Source organism: Nerophis ophidion, linkage group LG25, assembly GCF_033978795.1.
Source record: "Nerophis ophidion isolate RoL-2023_Sa linkage group LG25, RoL_Noph_v1.0, whole genome shotgun sequence".
In the NCBI taxonomy this organism is placed as follows: domain Eukaryota; kingdom Metazoa; phylum Chordata; class Actinopteri; order Syngnathiformes; family Syngnathidae; genus Nerophis; species Nerophis ophidion.
The window spans coordinates 24,481,368-24,507,957 of NC_084635.1; the positions used below are offsets into that span (position 1 = coordinate 24,481,368).

A 26,590-nucleotide genomic window follows, 5' to 3' on the forward strand; every position below is an offset into this window, starting at 1 on the left:
ATAAAGGATCTCTGATCATATGCCAGAGCTTTGAAGAAAAATAAATTATACTGCCTTTCCTGTTTCCCCTGTCAACATCCGCCTCGTCTTTTAAGCGATAATGATGAAAGTGACAATAAAATGCACGGTACCATAAACAGGCAGACTTTTTGTAGTATTTTTTTGTCAACCACGTATGTCAACCTCGACTTGAGCGAGCATATTTTAGGGCTTAGTGTGTTGGTCGACATAAACGGGTTCTACTGTACAAGACAATGATGGTGTGCACAGCGGCGACAGAGAAGTACCTGATGGATTTGGGGCCTCGGCTGGGGGGCATGACAAACTCTGGCCTAAGAAGGCCTGTGGTGCTGCTAGCTCCTCCAGAACTGTGTTGCAGGCTGGAGGCCTTGGATGATAGGGAGCTGATATCTCCAAGATCACCAGAGGTTAAGGAGCTGCTGCCAGTGTGACATTGGGAAACGTCACTGTCCAACACCTGACAGTCCACCACTGGGTCCTCGCTCTCCTAAGAACAATGACACGCTCATTACAGCTGCCAAGCACGAAATACATTTTTTAAACTACAGTTTTTTTTGTTAGTACAAACGATTTTACACAAAAAACACACCACAACCATTTAATCCGACAAAGGTTTTTCATAGCTTGTTGTTAAAATAGATTGCGTCATAACTTTGCTTCTTTACACATATGCACTTTTATAAGACTGTGATTTGATTCCATTGTAAATCACTGCAAATGCACAAAAAGGGCTGGGCGATGCATCGATATACTCGATATATCGCGGGTTTGTCTCTGTGGGATATAGAAAATGACTATCGCGATACTCAAGTTTACGTTCTCACTCAGTTGCTCTTAGCTGCGGGCATTACCACTACATGCTTTTTTCAGTCTTTCTTGTCTGTCCTTCTCACAGAGACGTAATAAAAGCGCACCTTCTTACATACGTCACGTACTTTCACACGTGCAACATCATACGCCCTCGCTGAGCAAAGAGGTAGCAGCATGGGTAACATTAGCTGTTCCTTAGAAAAACAGCATGGAGTCCATCGTCTGGCGATGGTTTGGCTTCAAGCGGGAAGATGTCGAACAAGTATGCGGGAAAAGCGTTGATACAAAAGTAGCACCTACTGCTAATTTGTAGCATCATTTGAAAAGTCACCTGCTAGAGAATGAAGAGTGCTTGAAACTGCATGTCAACATCTCCGTCCAGTGCCATACCAACAAAATGCCGAGGCAATCATTTTCACATCAACACCGTATGAAAAAAATAGTCAACAACAAAAGGAGATAACGTCCACAGGAACCTAACCCAAAGCGAAGAACACAAACCATTTGATTTAATACTATGCAGTTCATTTTTATTTGACAGTTATTGAAATATCTTGTGTGACATCATGCACAAAAGTGCACTTTTTATGTTTTAAACTATTGCAGTTGCGTTCTGTACAAAAAGTGCACTTTAAGTGTTGTTTTGATATGTCATATTAGTGACATCATGCACAAAAGTACACTAATAGCTTGTTTTAAAATGTCTGACAATGTTGCACGTTCTGTTTTTAAATTACATGAATGTTTGTGCCACCGTTTAATAAATCCAGTTTTGGTAAATTGACTTTTTGTGGTTTCCCTCTCTACATGACAGTTTAAAATGAGCATTTATTAATGCAGTATGAACAAGAATGTTTTAATGTAGACACAAATAATCATCATACTGCTGTGATTATATGCATCAGGTGTTAATTCAAGTCTAAGGCAAAATATAGAGATATATATCGTGTATCGTGACATGGCTTAAAAATATTGACATTAATAAGAGACCATATCGGCCAGCCCTATGCACAAACTTCAGAATCTACATACAAAATAAAATATTCCGATCTATAAAATTATAAATCACACCTGCAGTGACTTGTGTGCAGAGGCGTTCCACCAGAGTCTCCTACAGTCATCCATAAATGGTCAATGCTACTAGCTCATGAATATGGATTTAAAGATCAATCAATCAATCTGCATGCATACAAAATGATTACGTTCACCACGTTAACTGGTAGTTCGAAACATATTTGTTTTGATTTTCATCTATTTACTCACTTTTGAGTCATGCATAATGGACAATTACACTAACTTGACTTGTTCCATTATATCACCTCATGCAAGCCCACAAGCCCCACAAATAGTAGCTCTTAATTGGAACCATCAATCCATGTGCTCTAGTACAGTGGTACCCAACACTTGATAATTAGTCCCGCGGCCTGGGAAGGGGGGATTTTTAATTTTTTTTTGTCATGAAAAAGGGAGGTTTTTTTGGGTTGGTGCACTAATTGTAAGTGTATTTTGTGTTTTTTATGTTGATTTAATAGAATAAAATAAAAATTAAAAAGATAAAAAATTGAAAATTATTAAAAAATTCTTCTGCGGCCCGGTACCAATCGAGCTGCGGCCCGGTACCGGGTGGTTGGGGACCACTGCTCTAGTATATGAATGGTACTGTGTATTTGCTGTTCTCTAAAAAAATGCAAAGGAGACAACATCAGCCTTGAGTTCCAGCTTGTAGCAAGGAATAAGCCATTCATATTTTATATGAAAACGTTTTTTAAACGGTCTTCGTCTAAATAAAGACAAGCGAAAGCAAATAAGAAGAGCACAAGCAAAGCCAAACATCACGTACAGCGGAATCTTGAAAGTAAACAAATGTTTGTCGCATCTGCCTTACGTCACTGCTAGAAAACGATGAGGGTTGATGACGGCAAGACTTGCATACTTCGTCATCGCACAAGATTCTACAGCCAAGGGGGATGGTCAAGTAGAAGAAAGGAGGGGAGGACGGAGAACTTGAAGGCCTCCTGAAACCCACTACTACTGACCACGCAGTCTGATAGTTTATAAATCAATGATGAAATCTTAACACTGCAACACATGCCAGCACGGCCAGTTTAGTTTACTAAATTACAATTTTAAATGACCAGCGGAGTTTCCTGTTGAAAATGTTGCGGAATGATGTAAGATGACGCGTGTTTGTGACGTTATTGGTTGGAGGGGACATATTAGCCCAGCACCACTTGCGGCTAAGTCATCTCTTTTCATCGCGCAATTACACAGTATTTTGGACATCTGTGTTGCTGAATCTTTTGCAATTTGTTCAAATAATAATGGAGAAGTTAAAGTAGAAAGATGGAGGTGGGAAGCTTTAGCCTTTAGCCACACAAACACACGGTGTTTCCTTTTTAAAATTCCCGGAGGTGAAGCTTTACTATTGATCAGAGCAGTCAAGCGAACATGGTTCCCAACCACTTGTCAACCGGCAGGTTTCGGTGAGAAAATTGTGGTAAAAAGTCGCCTCTTACCGGTGATCAGCGGAGCTTCTGTCCTGCTGCAACTTCGTGACTTCTCTCAGACTGGCGTCAACCCACCCGTGGACACACCCCTCCGACTATCAGGTACTATTTTAACTCACTAAAACACTAGCAACACAATAGAAAGATAAGGGATTTCCCAGAATTATCCTAGTAAATGTGTCTAAAAACATCTGAATCGCTCCCAATGCCATCGCCTTTTTTTTTTTTTACTTTTTTTTTTTTTTTTTCTAGTCCTTCACTTTAAATTTCCTCATCCACGAATCTTTCATCCTCGCTCAAATTAATGGGGAAATTGTCACTTTCTCAGTCCGAATAGCTCTTGCTGCTGGAGGCTCACACTATAAACAATGTGAGGATGTGAGGAGCCCTCACACCGGTGACGTCATCGTCTGCTACTTCCGGTAAAGGCAAGGCTTTTTTTATTAGCGACCCAAAGTTGCGAACTTTATCGTCAATGTTCTCAACTAAATCCTTTCAGCAAAAATATGGCAATATCGCGAAATGATTAAGTATGACACATAGAATGGACCTGCTATCCCCGTTTAAATAAGAAAATCTAATTTCAGTAGGCCTTTGAATTGATCCTATATATATGACCAAACTAAACACGCATGCTAATGTTGATTAGCCCGTTGATGTGCTTTAACTATAGAGCCCACAGAATTACACATCACTATCTCCATTTGGCTGCAGCAATAATTTTTCTTTCAAGCATTGCTCCCAAATTTTTTTTAGCATATCTACTTCTGAGTGATGCAGTCAATGTGGCTTGTTTTTTTTTTCTGTTTGCAACGTGGAAAAAACAACACTTAAGGCAATTAGGGCAGAGTTTGTACTGTGCAGTGGGAATCTGGCATGTGTCAGTCACATGATTGACCGGTGATCAGCCTGGGTCTACCCCAGTTCTCACTTCAAGTCAACTGGGTTTGCTTGTGATCCAGAACAGGATAATCAGCATCCAAAATAAACGAAATGGAACGGGAATGGAAGACTGGTATAATTTCAATGAAATTGCATATTTGTTTTGGCGCGTTTCAGTCAAAGTAGCTCAGGGACTTCTTTTGAAAAGTGATCAGTCAAAACTACTGAAATGGCCTGAAGGTAAAATTTTTGTATCTAAGAAAAATGAGGCATTATGTTCAAAGAAATAAAATGTTTTTGATTACCTCTGTAACTTTGCGGTCCACCTCTTTGCCATCCTCATAATAGACATCGGTAATGATCCGTGTGATGGTGGTTCGTACTTCCTGGATGGTGCGCACATGCCTGCGATGGGAGGGGCCAGCAGTTCTTTTCAAGGGAGGCTTCTGGGATGAGCGGAAAGAGGACACTGTTAACTTCTAGTTGTGACAATGCATTTGCCGCTTTAATTATAAATGTTAGATCTGGTTTTAATTCTAAGTTTGGACATCTCTGTGGAGCTTGCATAGTAGGATCCTAACTTAAGAGGTGTTGGCATTCGCCGGGTACTTTGAAGAAATATGCATGTCAAGTTAATTGAAGACTCTAAATTGTCCATAAGTATGATTGTGAGTATTATGGTATGCCCTGCAATTGGCTGGCAACCAGTCTAGGGTGTTTCCGCCTTTTGCTCAAAATCAGCTGGGATAGACTCCAGCTTAGCCCAGTGACCCTAATAAGGATAAGTGGTATAGAAGAAGGTATGATATTTATAAATGTTATGATACATATGTTAATAACTGAATTAATGCTTTAAACAACCACGAGTCATTGAAATAACTCAACATGATACATTTTAATACCAGAATTTAAACCAAAGGCTTCAATGTGTACAATGATTTAACAACCTTGCTGGATGGGCTGGCAGCAATGGTGTTGTCTAAAGACTGCTTGGAGACGTCCTTCTGGTTTGGGGTAGACAGTTCTGTTCCATTCTGCTCCTGGCCTTGTGCTTCTATTGCAACTTCCAGTGGTGCAGCCATCACTTCCTGTTGTGAAGCCTCTGAGTGGCTTTTAGAGAGTCTGGTGCATCCTTGCATTGAAGTCTGAGAGCTTCTCTGGGGTGAGGCAAACAACTCCCCTCTAAAGAGGTAAGGAAAAACATTAGAGAACCTAAGAAATTAAAAGGTAATGGCAAGCAGCTTTTGAGCCAGTTCACATATCACTCCTTTTTGGCAAAAAAAACATTCTGACTTAGATTTAATAGATTAATGGGTGACCAGAAATAGGATGTGCAAGAGAAATGTCCATGCTATTTGATAGATACTGTAAAGCCTGTTTGAGTCAAATCAGCATCCCTAGAAATGGCTGATTCACATCGACATACAGTTCACAATATACAACTTATTACAACATAAACAGACTGATTTTTTCATGAATAGACAAAAGTAAACGAAAAAACTTTAATTTTCTTCAAAATGTTTCAAGCACATATATGCAAGCGATGCTAAAAATAATAGGGATGCATGATATTATCGGTGGTCAATAGTTATTGACCGATAATGCGTAACAATTTGGTTCTTTATCGTTTCTCTTATAAATTCTTATTTGCCTCAATTTTATTTAATTTAGAGCTAACAGGACCATACAAAGCCACCAGTGGGGTCTTAAAAGGCACATAAACTATTGTAAAAATAAAGAAATCATTCTGTAGAACTTAACAAAAGAAAACATGTGGAAATTACATAAGAATGTAACATTACGTAACATTTTAAAACTTTTAAGACTCTTTGTCATCTGCCAAGAAAATATACCATGCACTATACAGTGCAAAGGTTTGTTTTGATTTACAAGGTGAAACTAATATAATGACATAGGCTCATAACATGCAACACAACATATGTCAAGCCTTCTTTTGATATAATTTTGATGAAAACATGGAATTTAAAATCTCAGAAAATGTATGGTATTCAAAAAATGTAAGCAATGATCATCAAAATTACAATAACTAAAGGCTTGACATATCTCACTTTGCATGTAATGAGTGTATATAACTTATTAGTGTCACATTTGAAGTGGAATTGCAAACATAAAGGAACTTTTCCACCTGTATAATCCAACAATCCATTTTTCTACCGCTTGGCCCGTTTGGGGTAATGGGGGGGTGCTGGAGCCTATCTCAGCTGCATGAGTGAAAATGTTGTAGGAAAAACATGCAACTTTTCAGATTATTTTACAATTGAACTTACACCTACGGAAAAAAAGCAGCGTCTACGGGGCAATTGTTTGTAAGCTTTTGACCATAAACTTAGTTTGTCATTCCTGGCAAAGTGGTACTCTTCCCTGCTGCAGTGAAAGATAGCAGCAGACGTGAACTGGAGCTTATTGTCTGCTTTTAAAGCAGTCAGAATATTTCTTGTCATGCTCATCTTAATGAGGCATTCATTTAAATTAAACATGTAATGGCGCTAACATTATAGGAGGTATTTGTAATAACTCCTATCCCGCTGCCTGGGATGAGATCGGCGAGGTTCAAAACCACAACATTAATTGCATGCTGTATTTAGAAATGTTTCAGCATATATTGCTCGTATGTCCTCCTCTTGATGAAATAGATACTTTGGAATTAGTACAAGTAGCGATGTTATTAGGGCTGGGCGATATGGCCTTTTTTTAATATCTCGATATTTTTAGGCCATGTCCCGATACACGATATATATATCTCCATATTTTGCTTTAGCTTTGAATGAACGAGGGTGGCCTGAGGGCACAAAGTCCTGTACTGTGCCCTGTACTCACTGCTCAGAACCGTGGAGCTCGATTGGCATTTGCCATAGAACACCAGAATTGGCAAGTCAGCCATTGGCGCCCTGTACTTTTCATAGATGAGAGCAGGTTTACCCTGAGCACCTGTGATAGACGTGAAAGGGTCTGGAGAAGCCAAGGAGAGCGCTATGCTGCCTGCATCATCATTCAGCATGACCCGTTTGGTGGTGGGTCAGTGATGGTCTGGGGAGGCATTTCCATGAAGGGACGAACAGACCTCTACAGGCTAGAGCAGTGGTTCTCAAATGGGGGTACGTGTACCCCTGGCAGTACTTGAAGGTATGCCAAGGGGTACGTGAGATTTGTTTTAAAATATTCTAAAAATAGCAACAATTCAAACATCCTTTATAAACATATTTATTGAATAATACTTCAACAAAATATGAATGTAAGTTCATAAACTATGAAAAGAAATGCAACAATGCAATATTCAGTGTTGAGAGCTAGATTTTTTGTGGACATGTTCCATAAATATTGATGTTAAAGATTTATTTTTTGTGAAGAAATGTTTAGAATTAAGTTCATGAATCCAGATGGATCTCTATTACAATCCCCAAAAAGGGCACTTTAAGTTGATGATTACTTATGTGTAGAAATCTTTATTTATAATTGAATCACTTGTTTATTTTTCAACAAGTTTTTAGTTATATTTATATCTTTTTTTCCAAATAGTTCAAGAAAAAACATTACAAATGAGCAATATTTTGCACTTTTATACAATTTAATAAATCAGAAACTGATGACATAGTGCTGTATTTTACTTCTTTATCTCTTTTTTTCAACCAAAAATGCTTTGCTCTGATTAGGGGGTACTTGAATTACAAAAATGTTCCCAGGGGGTACATCACTGAAAAAAGGTTGAGAACCACTGGGCTAGAGGACGGCAGTCTGACTGCCATTAGGTATCGGGATGAAATCCTTGCACCCATGGTCAGACCCTACGCTGGTGCAGTAGGTCCTGGGTTCCTCCTGGTCCACGACAATGCCTGGCCTCATGTGGCAAGAGTATGCAGACAGTATCTGGAGGATGAAGGAATTTACACAATTGAATGGCCCTCAGGATCACCTGACCTAAACCGGATAGAACACCTCTGGGACATAATGCTTCGGTCCATCAGACGCCGCCAGGTTGCTCCTCAAACTTTACAGGAGCTCACTGATGCCCTTAAACAATTCTGGGAGGACATCCCACAAGACACCATTCGTCGTCTCATTAGGGGCATGTCGCAACGTTGTCAAGCATGCATAAAAGCACATAGGGGCCACACAAGATATTGAAAATAATTTTGAGTTGCAGAAATTGAATATAGGCAAAATGGATGAGCCTGCCACATCATTTTTCACTTAGATTTTTGGGGTGTCTATATACTGAGGCTGAAAACTTTTATTTCCATAAAAAGATGTGGCATCGTTTTGTTCCTGAGACATTAAACTGTCCATATCAGTATGGATAGAACTTTTTTTTTCACCATTCAAATCTGATGTATTTTTAAAGTGTTCCTTTACTTTTTTTGAGCAGTGTATTTATTGTGGAAACATTCCAAAAGGAAATTAGGATGTGAGTTTGTCTCTGTGGTTTCCCCAAAAATCACAATTCTTCTGGTAAGGTAACACATACTGTGAGAAACTCATAGACGCTTACCTCACAAGTGTGCCGTTGCCTCCAGGAAGATGGCTGTCATCCTCTGCCTCCTGCTGTCGGTGCACCTGCCTGACACGACTGAACACGGATGGACTGTTGGGACAAAACAGATCTCTTGTTTAACAATTACATTAAACCAGCCATTCTTTTAGCTTGACATACTTACAAGTTACACATTAAATTGATCACACCAAGTAAGGTTTTGATTGAAAAAGAAATACAGCAGTACTAACAGTAACAACTTCAATGCCTTTCAATGTGTGCAGTAGCCAATTTAGCCACAAAATTAGGCACAAAAGCACTATCTAATGATATTCAATACGAGAGTTAAATCAAAATATATATTTGTGCGTAATATTACGCTTGATTATAATGTAGGACAGGGGTCGGGAACCTTTTTGGCTGAGAGAGCCATTTAAGCCAAATATTTCAAAATGCATTTCCGTGAGAGCCATATAATATTTTTTTTACACTGAATACAACTAAAGTCTGCATTTTTAAGTAAGACCAACATTTATATGTCACAAACTCGCATGGCAGCAGTAGTAGCGACCCTAAGATGCAGGAACCAGGAGAGCCAAGAGCAGGTAAGAAGCTTTTAATATCATCAATAGGGGTGAATGAGGCAGTCTTGCATGTACAGTTCTAAACAATAGTCAATCTTCGAGCCCTGAGGAGCGCGCGAGACAAGCATAAATAGAAACATGCTGATTGGCAGCCGGTGTGGACCGGCTGCCAATCAACAGCAGGTGAGGGGAAAAAACAGCACTCAGCGGGACAAGCAGGAAATGGAAACAAATTAAGAACACTGATAAGAAGTAAATACAAAACAAAGAAGCGCAAACAGAAATGAAGTGACAGATCTTCACATAATCATTCTGTTATTCTTTTTAATAAAATTGTTATTCGGAAGCTCACCGATGATAAATAAAATACTTCTTACCATTAATGCGACTTCTTGAACAGGTGCGGTAGAAAAGAGATGGATGGATTAAAATGTATGACAATGTTTTTTTTTATTTTGAAAGTTATTTTGAATCAAATCAAATCAGATCAACTTTATTTATACAGCACATTTGAAATTTACCACAGGGGTAGCCAAAGTGCTGTACTGTACAATGGGTAGGTTAAAAGGTAATACGAGAACCGAGCAAACACAACACAAACAGAACATGATAAAAAATAAATAAATAAAAAATAAATAAAACATAAAAAAAGGTTCACAGCAGGTGTATGAAGGGGCCCCATTGCAGGACTCAGAGTTAAAAGCCATGGAATAAGAGGATGTTTTTAAGAGAGATTTAAAAACAGGAAGAGAGGAGGCTTGTCTAACACTCAGAGGTAAGTCGTTCCAGAGCTTGGGAGCAGCAGCGGCGAATGCTCTGTCACCTCAAAGCTTCAGCCTTGCGATTACCAGCGGAGCGGAATTATTCATTACTTATCATGTTAAGCAATGTCAGCTAAGATTTATCTGAGAGCCAGATGCAGTCATCAAAAAAGCCACAGGTTCCCTATCCCTGTACTATTGGAAAGAACTGCTTTGTGTACATGCTGAGACCATGGCTCGAACTACCACTGATGACACAGGAGTTGTGTCCTTTGTTTTAGTAAGTTGAAAAAAGAAGATATGACTGACTGCAAATGTACAAACCCCGTTTCCATATGAGTTGGGAAATTGTGTTGGATGTAAATATAAACGGAATACAATAATTTGCAAATCCTTTTCAACCCATATTCAGTTGAATATGCTACTAAGACAACATATTTGATGTTCAAATTGATAAACATTTTTCTTTTGTGCAAATAATCATTAACTTTAGAATTTGATGCCAGCAACACGTGACAAAGAATCTGGGAAAAGTGGCAATAAATACTAATTAAGTTGAGGAATCCTCATCAAACACTTATTCGGAACATCCCACCGGTGTGCAGGCTAATTGGGAACAAGTGGGTGCCATGATTGGGTATAAAAGCAGCTTCCATGATATGCTAAGTAATTCACAAAGAAGGATGGGGCGAGGGTCACCAATTTGTAAGCAAACTGTCGAACAGTTTTAGAACAACATTTCTCAACGAGCTATTGCAAGGAATTTAGGGATTTTACCATCTACGCTCTGTAAAATCATCACAAGGTTCAGAGAATCTGGAGAAATCACTGCACGTAAGCGATGATATTACGGACTTTTGATCTCTCAGGCGGTGTTGCATCAGAAACCGACATCGGTGTGTGAAGGATATCACCACATGGGCTCAGGAACACTTCAGAAAACCACTGTCAGTAACTACAGTTGGTCGCTACATCTGTAAGTGCAAGTTAAAACTCTACTATGCAAAGCCAAAACCATTTATCACCATCACCAAGGTACGCCGCCGGCTTCGCTGGGCCCGAGCTCATCTAAGATGGACTGATGCAAAGTGGAAAAGTGTTCTGTGGTCTGACTAGTCCACATTTCAAATTATATTTGGAAACTGTGGACGTGGTGTCCTCCGGAACAAAGAGGAAAACAACCATCCGGATTGTTTAAGGCGCAAAGTTCAAAAGCCAGCATCTGTGATGGTATGGGGGTATATTAGTGCCCAAGGCATGGGTAACTTACACATCTGTGAAGGCACCATTAATGCTAAATGGTCCATACAGGTTTTGGAGCGACATATGTTGTCATCCAAGCAACATTATCATGGAAGCCCCTGCTTATTTCAGCAAGACAATGCCAAGCCACATGTTACAACAGCGTGGCTTTGTAGTAAAAGAGTGCACATCGAAAATGTGTGGCGCAATATGAAGCGTAAAATAAGACAACAAGACCCCGGACTGTTGAACGACTGAAGCTCTACATAAAACAAGAATGGGAAAGAATTCCACTTTCAAAGTTTCAACAAATAGTTTCCTCAGTTCCCAAACGTTTATTGAGTGTTGTTAAAACAAAATGTGATGTAACACAGTTGTGAACATGCCCTTTCCCAACTACTTTGGCACGTGTTGCAGCCATGAAATTCTAAGTTAATTATTATTGCAAAAAAAATTAAGTTTATGAGTTTGAACATCAAATATCTTGTCTTTGTAGTGCATTCAACTGAATATGGGTTGAAAAGGATTTGCAAATCATTGTATTCTGTTTATATTTACATCTAACACAATGTCCCACCTCATATGGAAACGGGGTTTGTATATTAGAATATCACGTTATAGTCATTTTTTTTATATCGCACAGAGACAAACCCGCGATATATCGACTATATCGATATATCGCCCAGCCCTATATCAGATTCAGGTTTCTCTGCAGCGCTTTTACCACTCCAGAAAAACGTGTAACCGCCAGGGTTGTCTGTAAGCTGCCCCTCCACTGCTAGACGTGTCTCAGAGAGTGCAGCAATGTCAATGTTGTACCGGCTAAATTCGAGCGTAAGTAGTGCAGCAGGTCTGCCAGGTTGATTTGCCTTTTGGTTGTCTTGGAGTGTTCTAACATTCCATCATGTTAGAATATACAATATGGGCAATATATCGATGTGCGATATATATCGCGGGTTTGTCTCTGTGCAATATAGAAAATGACTATATCGTAATATTCGTGTAGACGTTCTCACGCAGCTGCGGGCATTACACTTTACTCTTTCCTGTGTCTCCTCACAGACAAGCAGGCGCACATTTATAAATCACCTACTGATACGTCATACGTACACGCCCTCGCCCAGCGGAGAGGTCGCAACGTGGCTAACGTTAGCTGTGATGCTAGCGGGTTGTTGCGGAGAAAGAAGGCGCGGAACTCGTAACAAATGAAGGGAGAACTAATTCCCAAGAAAAACGGCACGGGGTCCATCGTCTGGCGGTGGTTCGGCTTCAAGCGGGAATATATCGAATAGACATATTCGACAAAAGTAGTATTACTGCTAATATGTAGCATCATTTGAAAAGTCACCTGCTAATAACTTTAATAAATACAGTTTTGGTAAATTGACTTAGTTGTGATTTCCTTCTCTGCATGCAAGTTTAAAACTAGCATATATTAGTGCAGTATGAAGAAGAATGTTTAATGTAGACACATAGAATCATCATACTGCTGTGATTACATGCATCAAGTGTTCATTGAAGGCTAAGGCAAAATATCGTAATATATATTGTATATCGCGATATGGCCTAAAAATATCGCGGTATTAAAAAAAGGCAATATCGCCCAGCCCTAATTCCATGTTCCTATGATAAGCGAATTCTGCCAACTGCGGTAACAGGTGAAGCAGGCAATGTTAAGGGCACCTTTTCTAGCTCCTTCCTCAGACTACAGAAATGGGCCGTGCACTCCTGAAAAGGGGTTGCTAAATCACTAAGGGGGCTGCCAAATCCCACTGCTGTTTCGATCAGTAGGAAGCCTGTGTGTAGGTCTGCAACTACAGCTGCCAGTGTATCCACACCTACTCCTTCGCCGCTAGCCTATCGCCACAGGGCTTAATATGAAATTCAACTACTACAGCATTAACGACTTCCGCGTGATTTGGTTTTAAGTGGAGAGAACTTATGCAGCATTGCCCATACTCTCTTGTCCAAGCCCATCTTGGTCCAATGGCAAGTCAAAGTCAAGACGACTGGGGATGAACGGAGATACAGAAGCTAATGTAAGCTAAACTGTGTCAAATCCCTGTGGGGCTTCACTCCAATATTTTTGTCGGTGTTGTTTCCCCTAGCCTTACACTATCCCTCATACTCACAAGGCAGTGAGGCCATTTGACCCATGACTGGGAGTTTGTTGGTGGGAACCAGGGCATATCCACATGCCGATGAGCCTGCATACAACACCTCTGGGGGCAGACTACCTCCTGATAGATTAGCCCAAAGCCACAAAGTGCTCAATATCCATCTGTCGCCACAGGGAGGCTCTACCAAGGGTTTGATGCTGGAGAGGCTGTGTCCTGGCAAGGACAGACTTACATACTCTGTTATCCCTTGCACATTTTCTGCTAACCAGCAGTGAAAGCTGGAAATGGAAAGCGACAAGCCCACAACACCCCCGCAGACTAGAGATGTGTGGTTTGCGGTCTCATCCGCGGAGTCTGCGGATAAACCGCGGGTCGGGAGGGTTACATGACGAAAAAATAGATTTTAATTAGATTCGGGCGGGTGGCGGTTGAACCATCCGGAAATATTTGATATACATGGTTCTGGGATCGGTATCCTTTGCCTTTCAAAGAGCCATTTAAGACCCGTGTCACAAAGCGAAGAAGACAATAGGAGACGCTAATATTCTCTAGAATGACTACCAGCAGTCACCCAGATAATCAGTATTAGGGCGTGCTATGAAGTCATTGACTTTGTCGCCCTCTACAGCATGTACGATCTGCTTGTCACTCCAGCAACATGTTGTGTGCGGCTGCCGCATCAACACGCACACGACTGCAAGGCATACTGGGGTGACACAGAGTACACAAATGGTTGTGATATAAACAATTTTAACACTCTTAGTAATATGCGCCACGCTGTGAAGCCACACCAAACAAGATTGACAAACACATTTCGGGAGGACATCCTCCCAGTAACGCAACGTAAACGCAACACAACAAATACCCAGAATCTTTTGTATCCACGACACATCCTGACTATTTTATACACCCCGCTATCAGGGGTGTATAAAATAGCATTGTGTGTGTGTGCGTTTGTGTACGTTTGTGTGTGCTCGCGTGCCTGTTCGCGGTTGCTAATAGTCAGTCTACCCAACGTCCAATCACCATTGTGCCTCTTCCGCCCTCACATACTGTAGCTGTAAGTGGAGCTCAGAAGAAGAAAATTAAGAAGTTTGCTGCTAGCGGGGTGTATAAAATAGTCTGGGTGTGTCGTGGATACAAAGGATTCTGGGTATTTGTTGTGTTGCGTTTACGTTGTGTTACTGGGAAGATGTCCTCCTGAAATGTGTTTGCCAATCTTGTTTGGTGTGGCTTCACAGGGTGGCGTATATTACTAAGAGTGTTAAAATTGTTTATATCACAACCATTAGTGTACTCTGTGTCACCCAGTATGCCTTGAAGTCTTGTGCGTGTTGATGCGGCAGCCGCACACAACATGTTGCTGGAGTGACAAGCAGATCGTACATGCTGTAGAGGGCGACAAAGTCAATGACTTCATAGCACGCCCTAATACTGATTATCTGGGTGACTGCCGGTAGTCATTCTAGAGAATATTAGCGTCTCCTATTGTCTTCTTCGCTTTGTGACACGGGTCTTGAATGGCTCTTTGAATGGCAAAGGATACCGATCCCAGACCATGTATATCAAATATTTCCGGATGGTTCAACCGCCACCCGCCCGAATCTAATTAAAATCAATTTTTTTGTCATGTAACCCGCCCGACCCGCGGTTTATCCGCAGACTCCGCGGATGAGACCGCAAACCACGCATCTCTAGTCTGCGGGGGGTGTTGTGGGCTTGTCGCTTTCCACTTCCAGCTTTCACTGCTGGTTAGCAGAAAATGTGCAAGGGATAACAGAGTATGTAAGTCTGTCCTTGCCAGGACACAGCCTCTCCAGCATCAAGCCCTTGGTAGAGCCTCCCTGTGGCGACAGATGGATATTGAGCACTTTGTGGCTTTGGGCTAATCTATCAGGAGGTAGTCTGCCCCCAGAGGTGTTGTATGCAGGCCCATCGGCATGTGGATATGCCCTGGTCCCCACCAACAAACTCCCAGTCATGGGTCAAATGGCCTCACTGCCTTGTGAGTATGAGGGATAGTGTAAGGCTAGGGGAAACAACACCGACAAAAATATTGGAGTGAAGCCCCACAGGGATTTGACACAGTTTAGCTTACATTAGCTTCTGCATCTCGGTTCATCCACAGTCGTCTTGACTTTGACTTGCCATTGGACCAAGATGGGCTTGGACAAGAGAGTATGGGCAATGCTGCATAAGTTCTCTCCACTTTAAACCAAATCACGCGCAAGTCGTTAATGCTGTAGTAGTTGAATTTCATATTAAGCCCTGCGGCGATAGGCTAGCGGCGAAGGAGTAGGTGTGGATACACTGGCAGCTGTAGTTGCAAACCAAAATTAAGAAGTATGGTCAGCACTAGGATATAAATTAGATTGGTCTTGATTGATCTTAGATTAGGATTATAGTTGACCAATCTAAGTCTGAGCACGAACTGATGAAACCTATTCGGATGAGCAGCGAAACATCTTCTAAGACAAACCAAACAGTCCAGTTGTGACTGATTGAATGCCCTGAGATCGCAACAACCTCTATGACACAAGACATGATAGTCCTACCACAATGAAAACTTTTATTATTTTGAAAGTTGAGGGCATTGCTCAAGGTAATATTATTTACAGTATATAGTGCTAGGATACACATGATTTCAGCCTTTAAAATCTCCTCTTGGACCACCAAATTTTTGACCTCTGTATTTGTCAAATTCTACGGCCATGGATGAGATTGCATCATTTGTCATCATTTTAACTTTTGGGCAAAGGTTACAGTATTTTTATGCACGCAACAGCAGAACCTTGGAAAAGTTAGCAAGTCTGAGCATGCGACGAAGAAGCAAGCATGTCTTGCTGTCAACAACTCTTTACCTCTCCAAGTTCTTTCATTAGTTTGCTATTTTGTAAATTCCGTCTTATTCCTTGATTACATCAGTTATTCTCATTAGTGGTTTGGCAAATGGCAAGCAATGACCCAAACTGTGGATCCATCCATCCATCCATCCATTTTCTACCGCTTGTCCCTTTTGGAGTCGCGGAGAGTTTTTTTCAAACTCAAATAATATAGCTTATATAAAATAAGAATATAGTAGACAATAATAAGTTTTGTTGAATGATCATTTAGGAACAAACTTAAAAATGATTTGAACTGTTTTTTGGTAAGGTACATGTTGTATCTGAGGAGTTGAATCAGAGAAAACAAAGTGCGATACAAAAAATATTTTAATATAGAGGTCTAATTTTTCTTGTGATTATCTTTGTTAGGGTAAGTTCGTTCTTCCGGTTTAGGCCTATAGTTTTGTCACAGATATTTTGTGCCTGCCCGTGTGTCCGCATTAAGGGCAGAATTTTCAGAAGCAATCTTTAGCTCCAACAGTCCCAGACATTCATTGAAGTTGCAGCAAATGTGGTGTTTTAACTTATATTCTAGTACTGACCATACTTCTTAATTTTCTTCTTCTGAGATCCACTTACAGCTACAGTATGTGAGGGCGGAAGAGGCACAATGGTGATTGGATGTTGGGGAGACTGATTATTAGCGACCGTGAACAGGTACGCTAGCACACACAAACGTACACAAACACAATGAACGATTTGTCCTGTGCAGGGCAGACCGACCAGTCCGCTATTATACAGAGTACCATTGGATCTATAACAGACAGTGCTTAATAGTTAAAGTGGTGTCGTTTTCAGTCGTGTGCAATTAGATTATTGCTACTTTTCATGGTAATGGACACCCTTTGTAAGAATGGTTAGTGCACTGCATCCTATAATTACCACTGTGGTCACCATTGTTTTTTGTATTACATTATTGCTATAGTAAGTTGGGGTTCTTTTTGCTGAAATTCGCCATGTGGGCCCAATGCATGTTGATTTTCGTATAGTCCCCAGGAGTTTGACACCTGTGCACTATAGCAACTGTCAAGCATGGTGGTCATAGCATATGGGGCTTTTGTGCTTCCAAAACTTTTGACAACAACTGTAAACATATATATATATATATATATATATATATATATATATATATATATATATATATATATATATATATATATATATATATATATATATATATATAGTGTAGTTTTCCCTTGTCACATGAAAGTAACTAAAATACGTTATATACATTTATATTACCTTGCAGCTCCTCAACAACAAACAATTTTAACTAAATACCTCCGACACTCAAAACTTGGCATTATTATGTACTGTATGTGACAGGAGATTTTATTGAATCTCATGAGACTATAAAGGTGAAACAAAAAAAATGGAAATACACTGACCAGCAATGCTTAAGGCAACCTCAAGACTCAGAGGAAAATAATATTTTCATTCACAATGCCTAAAAGGAAGCATACAATACAATAAAAGAACAAATCAGTCATACCTGGTTGTCTTGGCAACAGCAGTCACCTTGGCAACAGATCCATCCTCATCTGATTGTGAGGGTTCTGCAAAGAAAAGGTTTTGTTATTGAGGAAGGACACCATCCTGACGATACAGGTTTCTGGGCAAGTCATACAAGCTTACTCTGCAAGCTGAACCGTTCCGAGCTTCCTTCCTCGACAGGGGTCACCAACTTCATCCTTAGACTCAATTTAGTGTCCCCGTTTTCTGCAGTGTCCTCTGCTGGAACGATGTCTGCCATCACCACATCAGCGCCAACATCACCAGCACTATCTGACTTCCCGCAAAAGGTCTCTAAATAAACGGACAAGGAATACGACAATGCTCATCCTAAATATTGTTTCACAATTTGATATTTGGATTTTCTTGACAATTCAGAATGTCTATCGCATCTACTCCTAGAGTAGATAGAACAGTTCTAGTTTGAAAACCTGGTGCTGGGGCCAAAGTATTTTTCCTTTAAGGGGAGGCCATACCTCCAGTTAAGCCAGCGTTACTCTAATACATGGGTGTCAAACTCTGGCCCGCGGGCCAAATTTGGCCCTCCCTGTAATTTCATTTGGCCCTTAAGGCAATGTCAAATTAACATTAGAGCTGGCCCGCCGGTATTATACAGCGGCGGTTTCACTGTAACACCGCATTCACCGCTAATACTCATAATTGTCAACCCTCCCAATTTTCACAGGAGACTCCCGAAGTTCAGTGCCCCTCCCAAAAATCTCCCAGGGCAACCATTATCCCAAATTTCTCCCAATTTCCACCCGGACAACAATATTGGGGGCATGCCTTAAAAGCACTGCCTTTAGCTTTCGCTGCAACCTGTGGTCACGTCTGCTTTTATTCCATTCAAACAGTGTGCTGGCCCAGTCACATAATATATGCGGCTTTAGCACACACACAAGTGAATGCAATGCATACTTGATCAACAGCCATACAGGGCACACTGAGGGTGGCTGAATTAACAATGCCAACACTGTTACAAATATGCGCCACACTGTGAACCCACACCAAATAATAATGACAAACACATATCGGTAGAACACCCGCACCGTAACGCAACAGAAGAAATACCCAGAATACCCTTGCAGCACTAACTCTTCCGGGATGCTACAGTATACACCTCCTTGCTACCACCAAACCCCGCAGGTCCCTATTAAAAGGTTAATTTGTTCAACCTTGGCCCGTAGCTTTGTTCAGTTTAAAATTTTGGCCCACTCTGTATTTGAGTTTGACACCCCTGCTCTAATACCAACCCCGTTTCCATATGAGTTGGGAAATTGTGTTAGATGTAAATATAAACGGAATACAATGATTTGCTAATCATTTTCAACCCATATTCAGTTGAATATGCTACAAAGACAACATATTTCATGTTCAAACTGGTAAACTTTTTTTTTGTGCAAATAATCATTAACTTTAGAATTTGATGCCAGCAACACGTGACAAAGAAGTTGGGAAATGTGGCAATAAATACTGATACAGTTGAGGAATGCTCATCAAACATTTATTTGGAATGTCCAACAGGTGTGCAGGCTAATTGGGAACAGGGGGGTGCCATGATTGGGTATAAAAACAGCTTCCATGAAATGCTAAGTAATTCACAAACAAGGATGGGGTGAGGGTAACCAATTTGTAAGAAAATTGTCGAACAGTTTGAGAACAACATTTCTCAACGAGCTATTTCAAAGAATTTAGGGATTTTACCATCTATGGTCCATAAAATCATCAAAAGGTTCAGAGAATCTGGAGAAATCACTGCACGTAAGCGATGATATTACAGACTTTTGATCCCTCAGACGGCACTGTATCAAAAACCAACATCAATCTCAAAAGGATATCACCACATGGGCTCAGGAACACTTCATAAAATCATTGTCAGTAACTACAGTTGGTTGCTACATCTGTAAGTGCAAGTTAAAGCTCTGCTATGCAAAGCAAAACCCATTAATCAACAACACCAAGGAACGCCGCTGGCATCTAAGATGGACTAATGTAGGGCTGGGCGATATTGCCTTTTTTTAATATCGCTATTTTTTTAGGCCACATCACGATATACGATATATATAACGATATTTTGCCTTGGCCTTGAATGAACACTTGATGCATATAATCACAGCAGTATGATGATTCTATGTGTATACATTAAAACATTCTTCTTCATACTGCATTCATATATGCTACTTTTAAACTTTCATGCAGAGAGGGAAATCACAACTAAGTCAATTGACCAAAAGTGTATTTATTAAAGTTATTAAGCAATGGCACAAACATTCAAGTCATTTCCAAAACATAAATTGCAAGCTTGTCAAAGACATTTTAAGTGTCAAATAAAAATTAGTTGCATTATAAGGAAATCGAATAGTATTCATCCTTCACTATGTGGTATGTTACTAAGGTTATGAAATTGTCTTCATTCTCTAGCAGGTGACTTTACAAACGATGCTACATATTAGCAGTAATGCTACTTTTTATAGTAACGCCGCCCCTGTTCCGACATATTCCCACTTTAAGCCGAACCACCACCAGACGATGGAAACCCTGCTGTTTTTATTGGGAATTAAGTCTTCCTTCATTTGTTACGAGATCCGCAAAATCTTTCTCTCGTACGGCTACGTTTGCAGCTAACATTAGCCACGTCGCTACCTCTCTGCCCTATTTTTTTTTTTACCTCTCTGCCCTGCGAGGGCGTGTATGTGACATGTGACGTATGTGCGCCTGCTTGTCTGCGAGAAAGAGAGTCAGGAAAGAGCGATGGGAGCCTGAAGTGTACGCCCACAGCTAAAAGTCCTGCGTGTGAACGTATATTCGAATATTACGATATAGTCATTTACTATATCGCACAGAGACAAACTCGCGATATATCGTATATATCGATATATCGCCCAGCCCTAGACCGATGCAAAGCGGAAAGGTGTTCTGTGGTCTGACGAGTCCACATTTCAAAATTTATTTGGAAACTGTGGACGTGGTGTCCTCCGGAACAAAGAGGAAAATAACCATCCAGATTGTTATAGGCGCAAAGTTCAAAAGCCAGAATCTGTGATGGTATTGGGGTGTATTAGTGCCCAAGGCATGGGTAACTTACACATCTGTGAAGGCACCTTTAATGCTGAATGGTCCATACAGGTTTTGGAGCAACATATCATGGACACCCCTGCTTATTTCAACAAGACAATTCCAAGCCACTTGTTACGAAAGCGTGGTTCCGTAGTAAAAGTGTGGTACTTTCCTGGCTCGCCTGCAGTCCAGACCTGTCTCCCATCAAAAATGTGTGGCGCATTATGAAGCGTAAAATATGACAGCGGAGACCCCGGACTGTTGAACGACTGAAGCTCTACATAAAACAAGAAGGGGAAAGAATTCCACTTTCAAAGTTTCAACAAATAGTTTCCTCAGTTCCCAAACGTTTATTGAGTGTTATTAAAAGAAAATGTGATGTGACACAGCTGTGAACATGCCCTTTCCCAACTACTTTGGCACGTGTTGCAGCCATGAATTTCCAAATTAATTATTATTTGAAAAAAAAAAATAAAGTTTGAGTTTGAACATCAAATATCTTGTCTTTGTAGTGCATTCCACTGAATATGGGTTGAAAAGGATTTGCAAATCATTGTATTCCGTTTATATTTACATCTAACACAATTTCCCAACTCATATGGAAACGGGGTTTGTATGACAACGTTTTTCAGTAACGAGTAATCAGTTACTTATCCAAGTCACTGTGCGTTATATATATTAACTTTATTCTTTTGTCTCGCCTGCAACGGGAAGCTAACAAGCCAAATAGAGTTTGTGAACACTGTTCCAAAGTACCAATTTTGTGTTGATTTATAGTGGATACAAACACAGCATTTACATGTGCAAAAGCAGTGATATAGGATAAAACAAGGCGGTCAGCTAAAGGAATTCCCCTCTCAATCAAACACAAAAAACCTGCCAGGTGAACAGTGCTGATGTAAGGCAACCACCCCCACCACATGACTTGCATTCCCATGTGTGACCATACAATGACGGATATACAAAGGTACAAAGATCATAATGACCATCAAGATACAAAGTACAACACAGGGACGGTCTGTAGACCGTGATTTATTTGTCATTGGCCCCTGGCACACTGTCGATACAAAATTTTACAAAAAAACTAAACAATTTAGTTACTGGTGCTTACATCATAAAGTAGTTAGTCAAGTACTTTTTGAAGGGGTAATAGGTAATCAGTAATTGTTATTTTCAAATTAAATGTGGAAACACTGCATGCCCCAAAAAATGTGGTTTTACTCTATTGTTGTGCAATGTCATTACAATGTTGGATACTCGAGTTGAACAATGCCTAAGCATCAAATCCGAAATTGCCGTGAGCTTGCACGCGGTTTTGCAACTGGCTACATCGTGAAATCACTGTAAGGTTTACGCAGGAACTTAGACAATAAAAGGGGCCTATTACGCAAAACCAACTTTTCTTACCTGTGGGCACCCGTTTCTGTATATTTAGGATTTTCAATAAGACCTGAAAGTTTGAAATGAAACCATGGAGGTATGGCAGAGATGCCGTTTTCCAAACTTGCTTTACAAAAGACATTTGGAATATGAGGCGCTAGTGACATATTTGTTGCTGGTTACATTAGCAGATATCGGCATAAATATTAGAGGTTTACCCAAAGGGTTTTGCGCGAGTATGCCATTGTAGTCCAAAGTTGTAATCACAGAGTTATTTTTTTCTATCCTCTTGTTGTGGGGCAGACTGTCTTGTACATGTACATGAGTCAATGCGAATCTTGCACCACAGAACCACTACTACATGTTATATAGACCATAAAAAAGTTTTTTAAAATGTAGAATCAATCATAATACGACCCTTTTAAGTCAAGCTTTCAGGCTGCTTCAAGTCAAAAGTACCATATTTTTCGGACAATAAGTCGCAGTTTTTTTCAGTTTGGCCGGGGGTGCGACATATACTCCGGAGCGACTTATGTGTGAAATTATTAACACATTACCGTAAAATATCAAATAATATTGTTTATCTCATTCACGGAAGAGACCAAGAAAATGTCAGCAATCGTCACATACACGTCAACCAATAAGAATTTGGCGGGGGAGGGTCATGGCAGAAGTGCATTGTGGGTCATGGAACGTTAACTGCTATATGCTACTGTTGTAGCTATTAAAATTGATCATTTCATCGTTGGCGGTAACTTATAAAAAGTGAGTAGGGCTGAACAAAAATGGCACCGAAAAGGAAATCATGTGCTGCAGATTACAAGGTGGACGTAGTGTAATATGTAGCAGAAAACGACAAGAGGAAGCACCGCTTACCTTTGGAGTTGGCAGAGTTGTTTAGAAGCGACATCGAGGAAGAAGATTTCATGGGATTTTTCGATTAGGAGTGACAGATTGTTTGGTAAACGTATAGCATGTTCTATATGTTATAATTATTTGAATGACTCTTACCATAATATGTTACGTTAACATACCAGGCACATTCTCAGTTGGTTATTTATGCGTCATATAACGTACACTTATTCAGCCTGTTATTCACTATTCTTTATTTATTTTAAATTGCCTTTCAAATGTAAATTCTTTGTGTTGGATTTTATCAAATAAATTTCCCCCAAAAATGCGACTTATACTCCAGTGCGACGTATATATTTTTTCTTCTTTCTTATTCATTTTCGGCTGGTGCGACGTAAACTCCAGAGCGACTTATAATCCGAAAAATGTGGTAAACACAAAAACGGTAGGATAAAGTATTGTTTTCAAGTAATTGTGGCGTGTGTGACATTTAGTACCAGAAATACTGCTAAAAGCAGCTTTTTTATGTGGGTCTGAATCAATCGGCAAGTGTGCAGATGTACTTAATGTTGTGATCCGGTGAATCTATTTGATGATTGTGAAGTTTATTTTTAACTTGTCTGGAAAAAAAATTGCGGTGTCGATTTAAAGATAAATATTTAACAGTGTACATTTTCAAAATATAAATTATAATACGTTTGGAGAGAGTGGGGCATGGATTCATTTGCAATCTTGGAACGCCTCCACTATATAAAAAGAACGGGTTATAAAATTGACTGTAGAGCAAAATTACACCAAAGCATACATCCCCTTTAAGATAAAATGTAGTGAGGCCTCTGCCAGCACAACAGCTGCTTGGGTGGAATCCTCTTAATAAGTATCCACTTCAGTTGTAGCAATGGTCAATTCAAGAGCACACCTGAAACCAAAGGTGGCTGTGTCATGTTTGTTATTTAGGCTAAACTATTGATTCTCTCGGGATGGACTAAAAAGAAAGCATTAGCAGACACCCCACCTTTCAGGGATGGTTTCTCAACCTAGCAGCTGAGTTTTGACCTAAAGAGTTAACCGATCGGTGCAATCACATGCACCTGATTAGTGGTTGCTTGGTGTAAATCAGTGCACTGGACAGCATAGAGACGGGATGTTTCACCGGCATGTACCAATGGGAGTGCTGTGTCTGAGGGTCCTTTTCAGCTGGTTGATTAGCGGCGGCGTAGATCCAACAGCAGGCCCAATCAACTCCCCTTCTTTAGGAAGTGTGAAATGGAAGGATATGTCTGCATAAGAAAAGCATAAGAATCAGATTAGGTGTTTGTCAGCAAGTTTAGCAGCAAATGTCAAATCTTGTACAACAGGGGTGTCCAAACAATTTTAAACAGAGGGCCTTATTCAGAAAATTCAAGGATGTTCAGACCAAACCAATCCAATGTGCAGTGCTGAGCAAATGTATGCCAAAATCTATAAAAATATGTTTAAATAAAAAATGCTATGGTTACTTATTTGGGAAATACAAAACCCAAAACCAGTGAAGTTGGCACATTATGTAAATCGTAAATAAAAACAGAATACAATGATTTGCAAATTCATTTTCAACCTATATTCATTAGAATACACTCCAAAGACGAAATACTTAACGTTCGAACTGGTACACTGTTATCTTTTGCAAATATTAGCTCATTTGGAATTTGATGCCTGCAACATGATTAAAAAAAGCTGGCATAAGTGGCAAAACCGATGGAGATGGAGTTGAGGAATGCTCATTAAACACTTATTTGGAACATCCCACTGGTGAACGGTAAATTGGGAACAGGTGTGTGCCATGATTGGGGAAAAAAAAGCAGCTTCTGAAATTCTCAGTCATTCACAAACAAGGATGGGGTGAGGGTCATCACTTTGTGAACAAATACGTCAGTAAATTGTCCAACAGATTAAGAACATTTCTCAACGAGCACCATCTACGGTCCGTTAAATCATCAAAAGAAGAATCTGAAAATGAGAATCTGGAGAAAAACAAAAACCAACATTGAATGCCCGTGACCTTCGATTCCTTAGGCGGTACTTCTTCAAAAAGCAAAAACTTCAGAAAACCACTATCAGTAATTACAGTTTGTCAATATATCTGTAAGTGCAAGTTAAAACTCTACCATGCAAAAAGAAAGCCATTTACCAACAACACCCGGAAACGCAGCCATTTATGATGGACTGATGTAAATTGGAAAACTAGTCTGTGGTCTGTAGAGTCCACATTTCAAATTATTTTTGGAAACTGTTGACGTGTCTTCTGGACCAAAGAGGAAAAAAACCCTCCGAAATTGTTTTAGGCACAAAGTTTAAAAAACAACATCTGTGATGGTATGGGGGTGTATTAGTGCCCAAGGCATGGGTAACTTACACATCTGTGAAAGCACCATTAATGTTGAAAGGTACATACAGGTTTTGGAGCAAAATATGTTGCCATCCAAGCAATCTGCTTATTTAAGCAAGACAATGCCAAGCCATATTCTGCACGTGTTACAACAGCGTGGCTTCATAGTAAAAGAGTATGGGTACTAGACTGGTCTGCCTTTAGTCCAGACCTGTCTCCCATTGAAAATGTGTGGCGCATTATGAAACGTCAAATACCACAATGGACTGTATAACAACTTAAGCTGTACATCAAGCAAGAATGGGAAATAATTCCACCTGAAAATCTTGGTGATGTAACACAGTTGTTAAAAAAAAAAAAAAACTATGCCAACTTTTTTGCAATATGTTGTTGCCATTAAATTCTAAGTTAATTATTATTTGAAAAAAAAATCATTTCTAAGTTCAAACATTTAAGTATCTTGTCTTTGCAGTGTATTCAGTTGAATATTAGTTGAAAAGGATTTGCAAATCATTGTATTTGGTTTTTATTTACGATTTACACAACATGCCAACTTTACTGGTTTTGGGTTTTGTGAATGGAAACAATAGTCACAACAAATAGTTTACTAAAAGTGATATTTGTATCAATTTTTGGATAAAAAAATATATATATTTTTGAATTATATTAATTATATTGTATAATTTCAATTGTAATGCTTTAATATAATAATAACTACAATCATTTTTAATGAAAGAATAATGTGTAACAATTTAGTATTTTCTCTGTTTTTTTTATTGTTTTCAATAGAAAATGAATTAGAAAATTCTTGAAAATGTCAAGACTGAAAACATTCCGAAGCAAAAATATCATGGACATTTGAAAAAAAAGTATTTTTACAAATCATTAGATTTATAATTTGAAATAAAAAAGTTTTGTTCAAGGAAAAGTTTGTTATTTCGTAATTTACGGACAAAAACAATTTCCCAATGGCATTAAGAACATTGCCCTTCTGATGATGGTCAGTATTCATTTTAAACTTTTAAGTTAGTGTACTGCTTTTCTTTGCTGTATACATTAGTAACTATCAATACTAACTGCAGTGATTCTGAAACTGTAGTGGTGTACGGGCTTCATCTAG

General features: G+C 39.7%; 1 protein-coding gene across 5 annotated transcripts in view; it reads right to left on the reverse strand.

Annotated features, from left to right (window-relative positions):
- Window positions 1-26,590, reverse strand: part of tp53bp1 (tumor protein p53 binding protein, 1) — a 92,202-nt gene that overhangs the window by 22,286 nt on the left and 43,326 nt on the right. For 4 of the 5 annotated variants that reach the window (XM_061887178.1, XM_061887179.1, XM_061887180.1 and 1 more), the window contains 7 exons: window positions 24,266-24,382; window positions 17,937-18,107; window positions 17,794-17,857; window positions 8,728-8,820; window positions 5,168-5,402; window positions 4,526-4,666; window positions 288-508 (listed from right to left, as the gene is read on the reverse strand). In XM_061887178.1, coding sequence (XP_061743162.1) covers window positions 288-508; window positions 4,526-4,666; window positions 5,168-5,402; window positions 8,728-8,820; window positions 17,794-17,857; window positions 17,937-18,107; window positions 24,266-24,382 — 1,042 coding nt within the window. The remainder of the gene's footprint in view (window positions 1-287; window positions 509-4,525; window positions 4,667-5,167; window positions 5,403-8,727; window positions 8,821-17,793; window positions 17,858-17,936; window positions 18,108-24,265; window positions 24,383-26,590) is intronic. The other variant, XM_061887181.1, reaches the window with a different exon arrangement.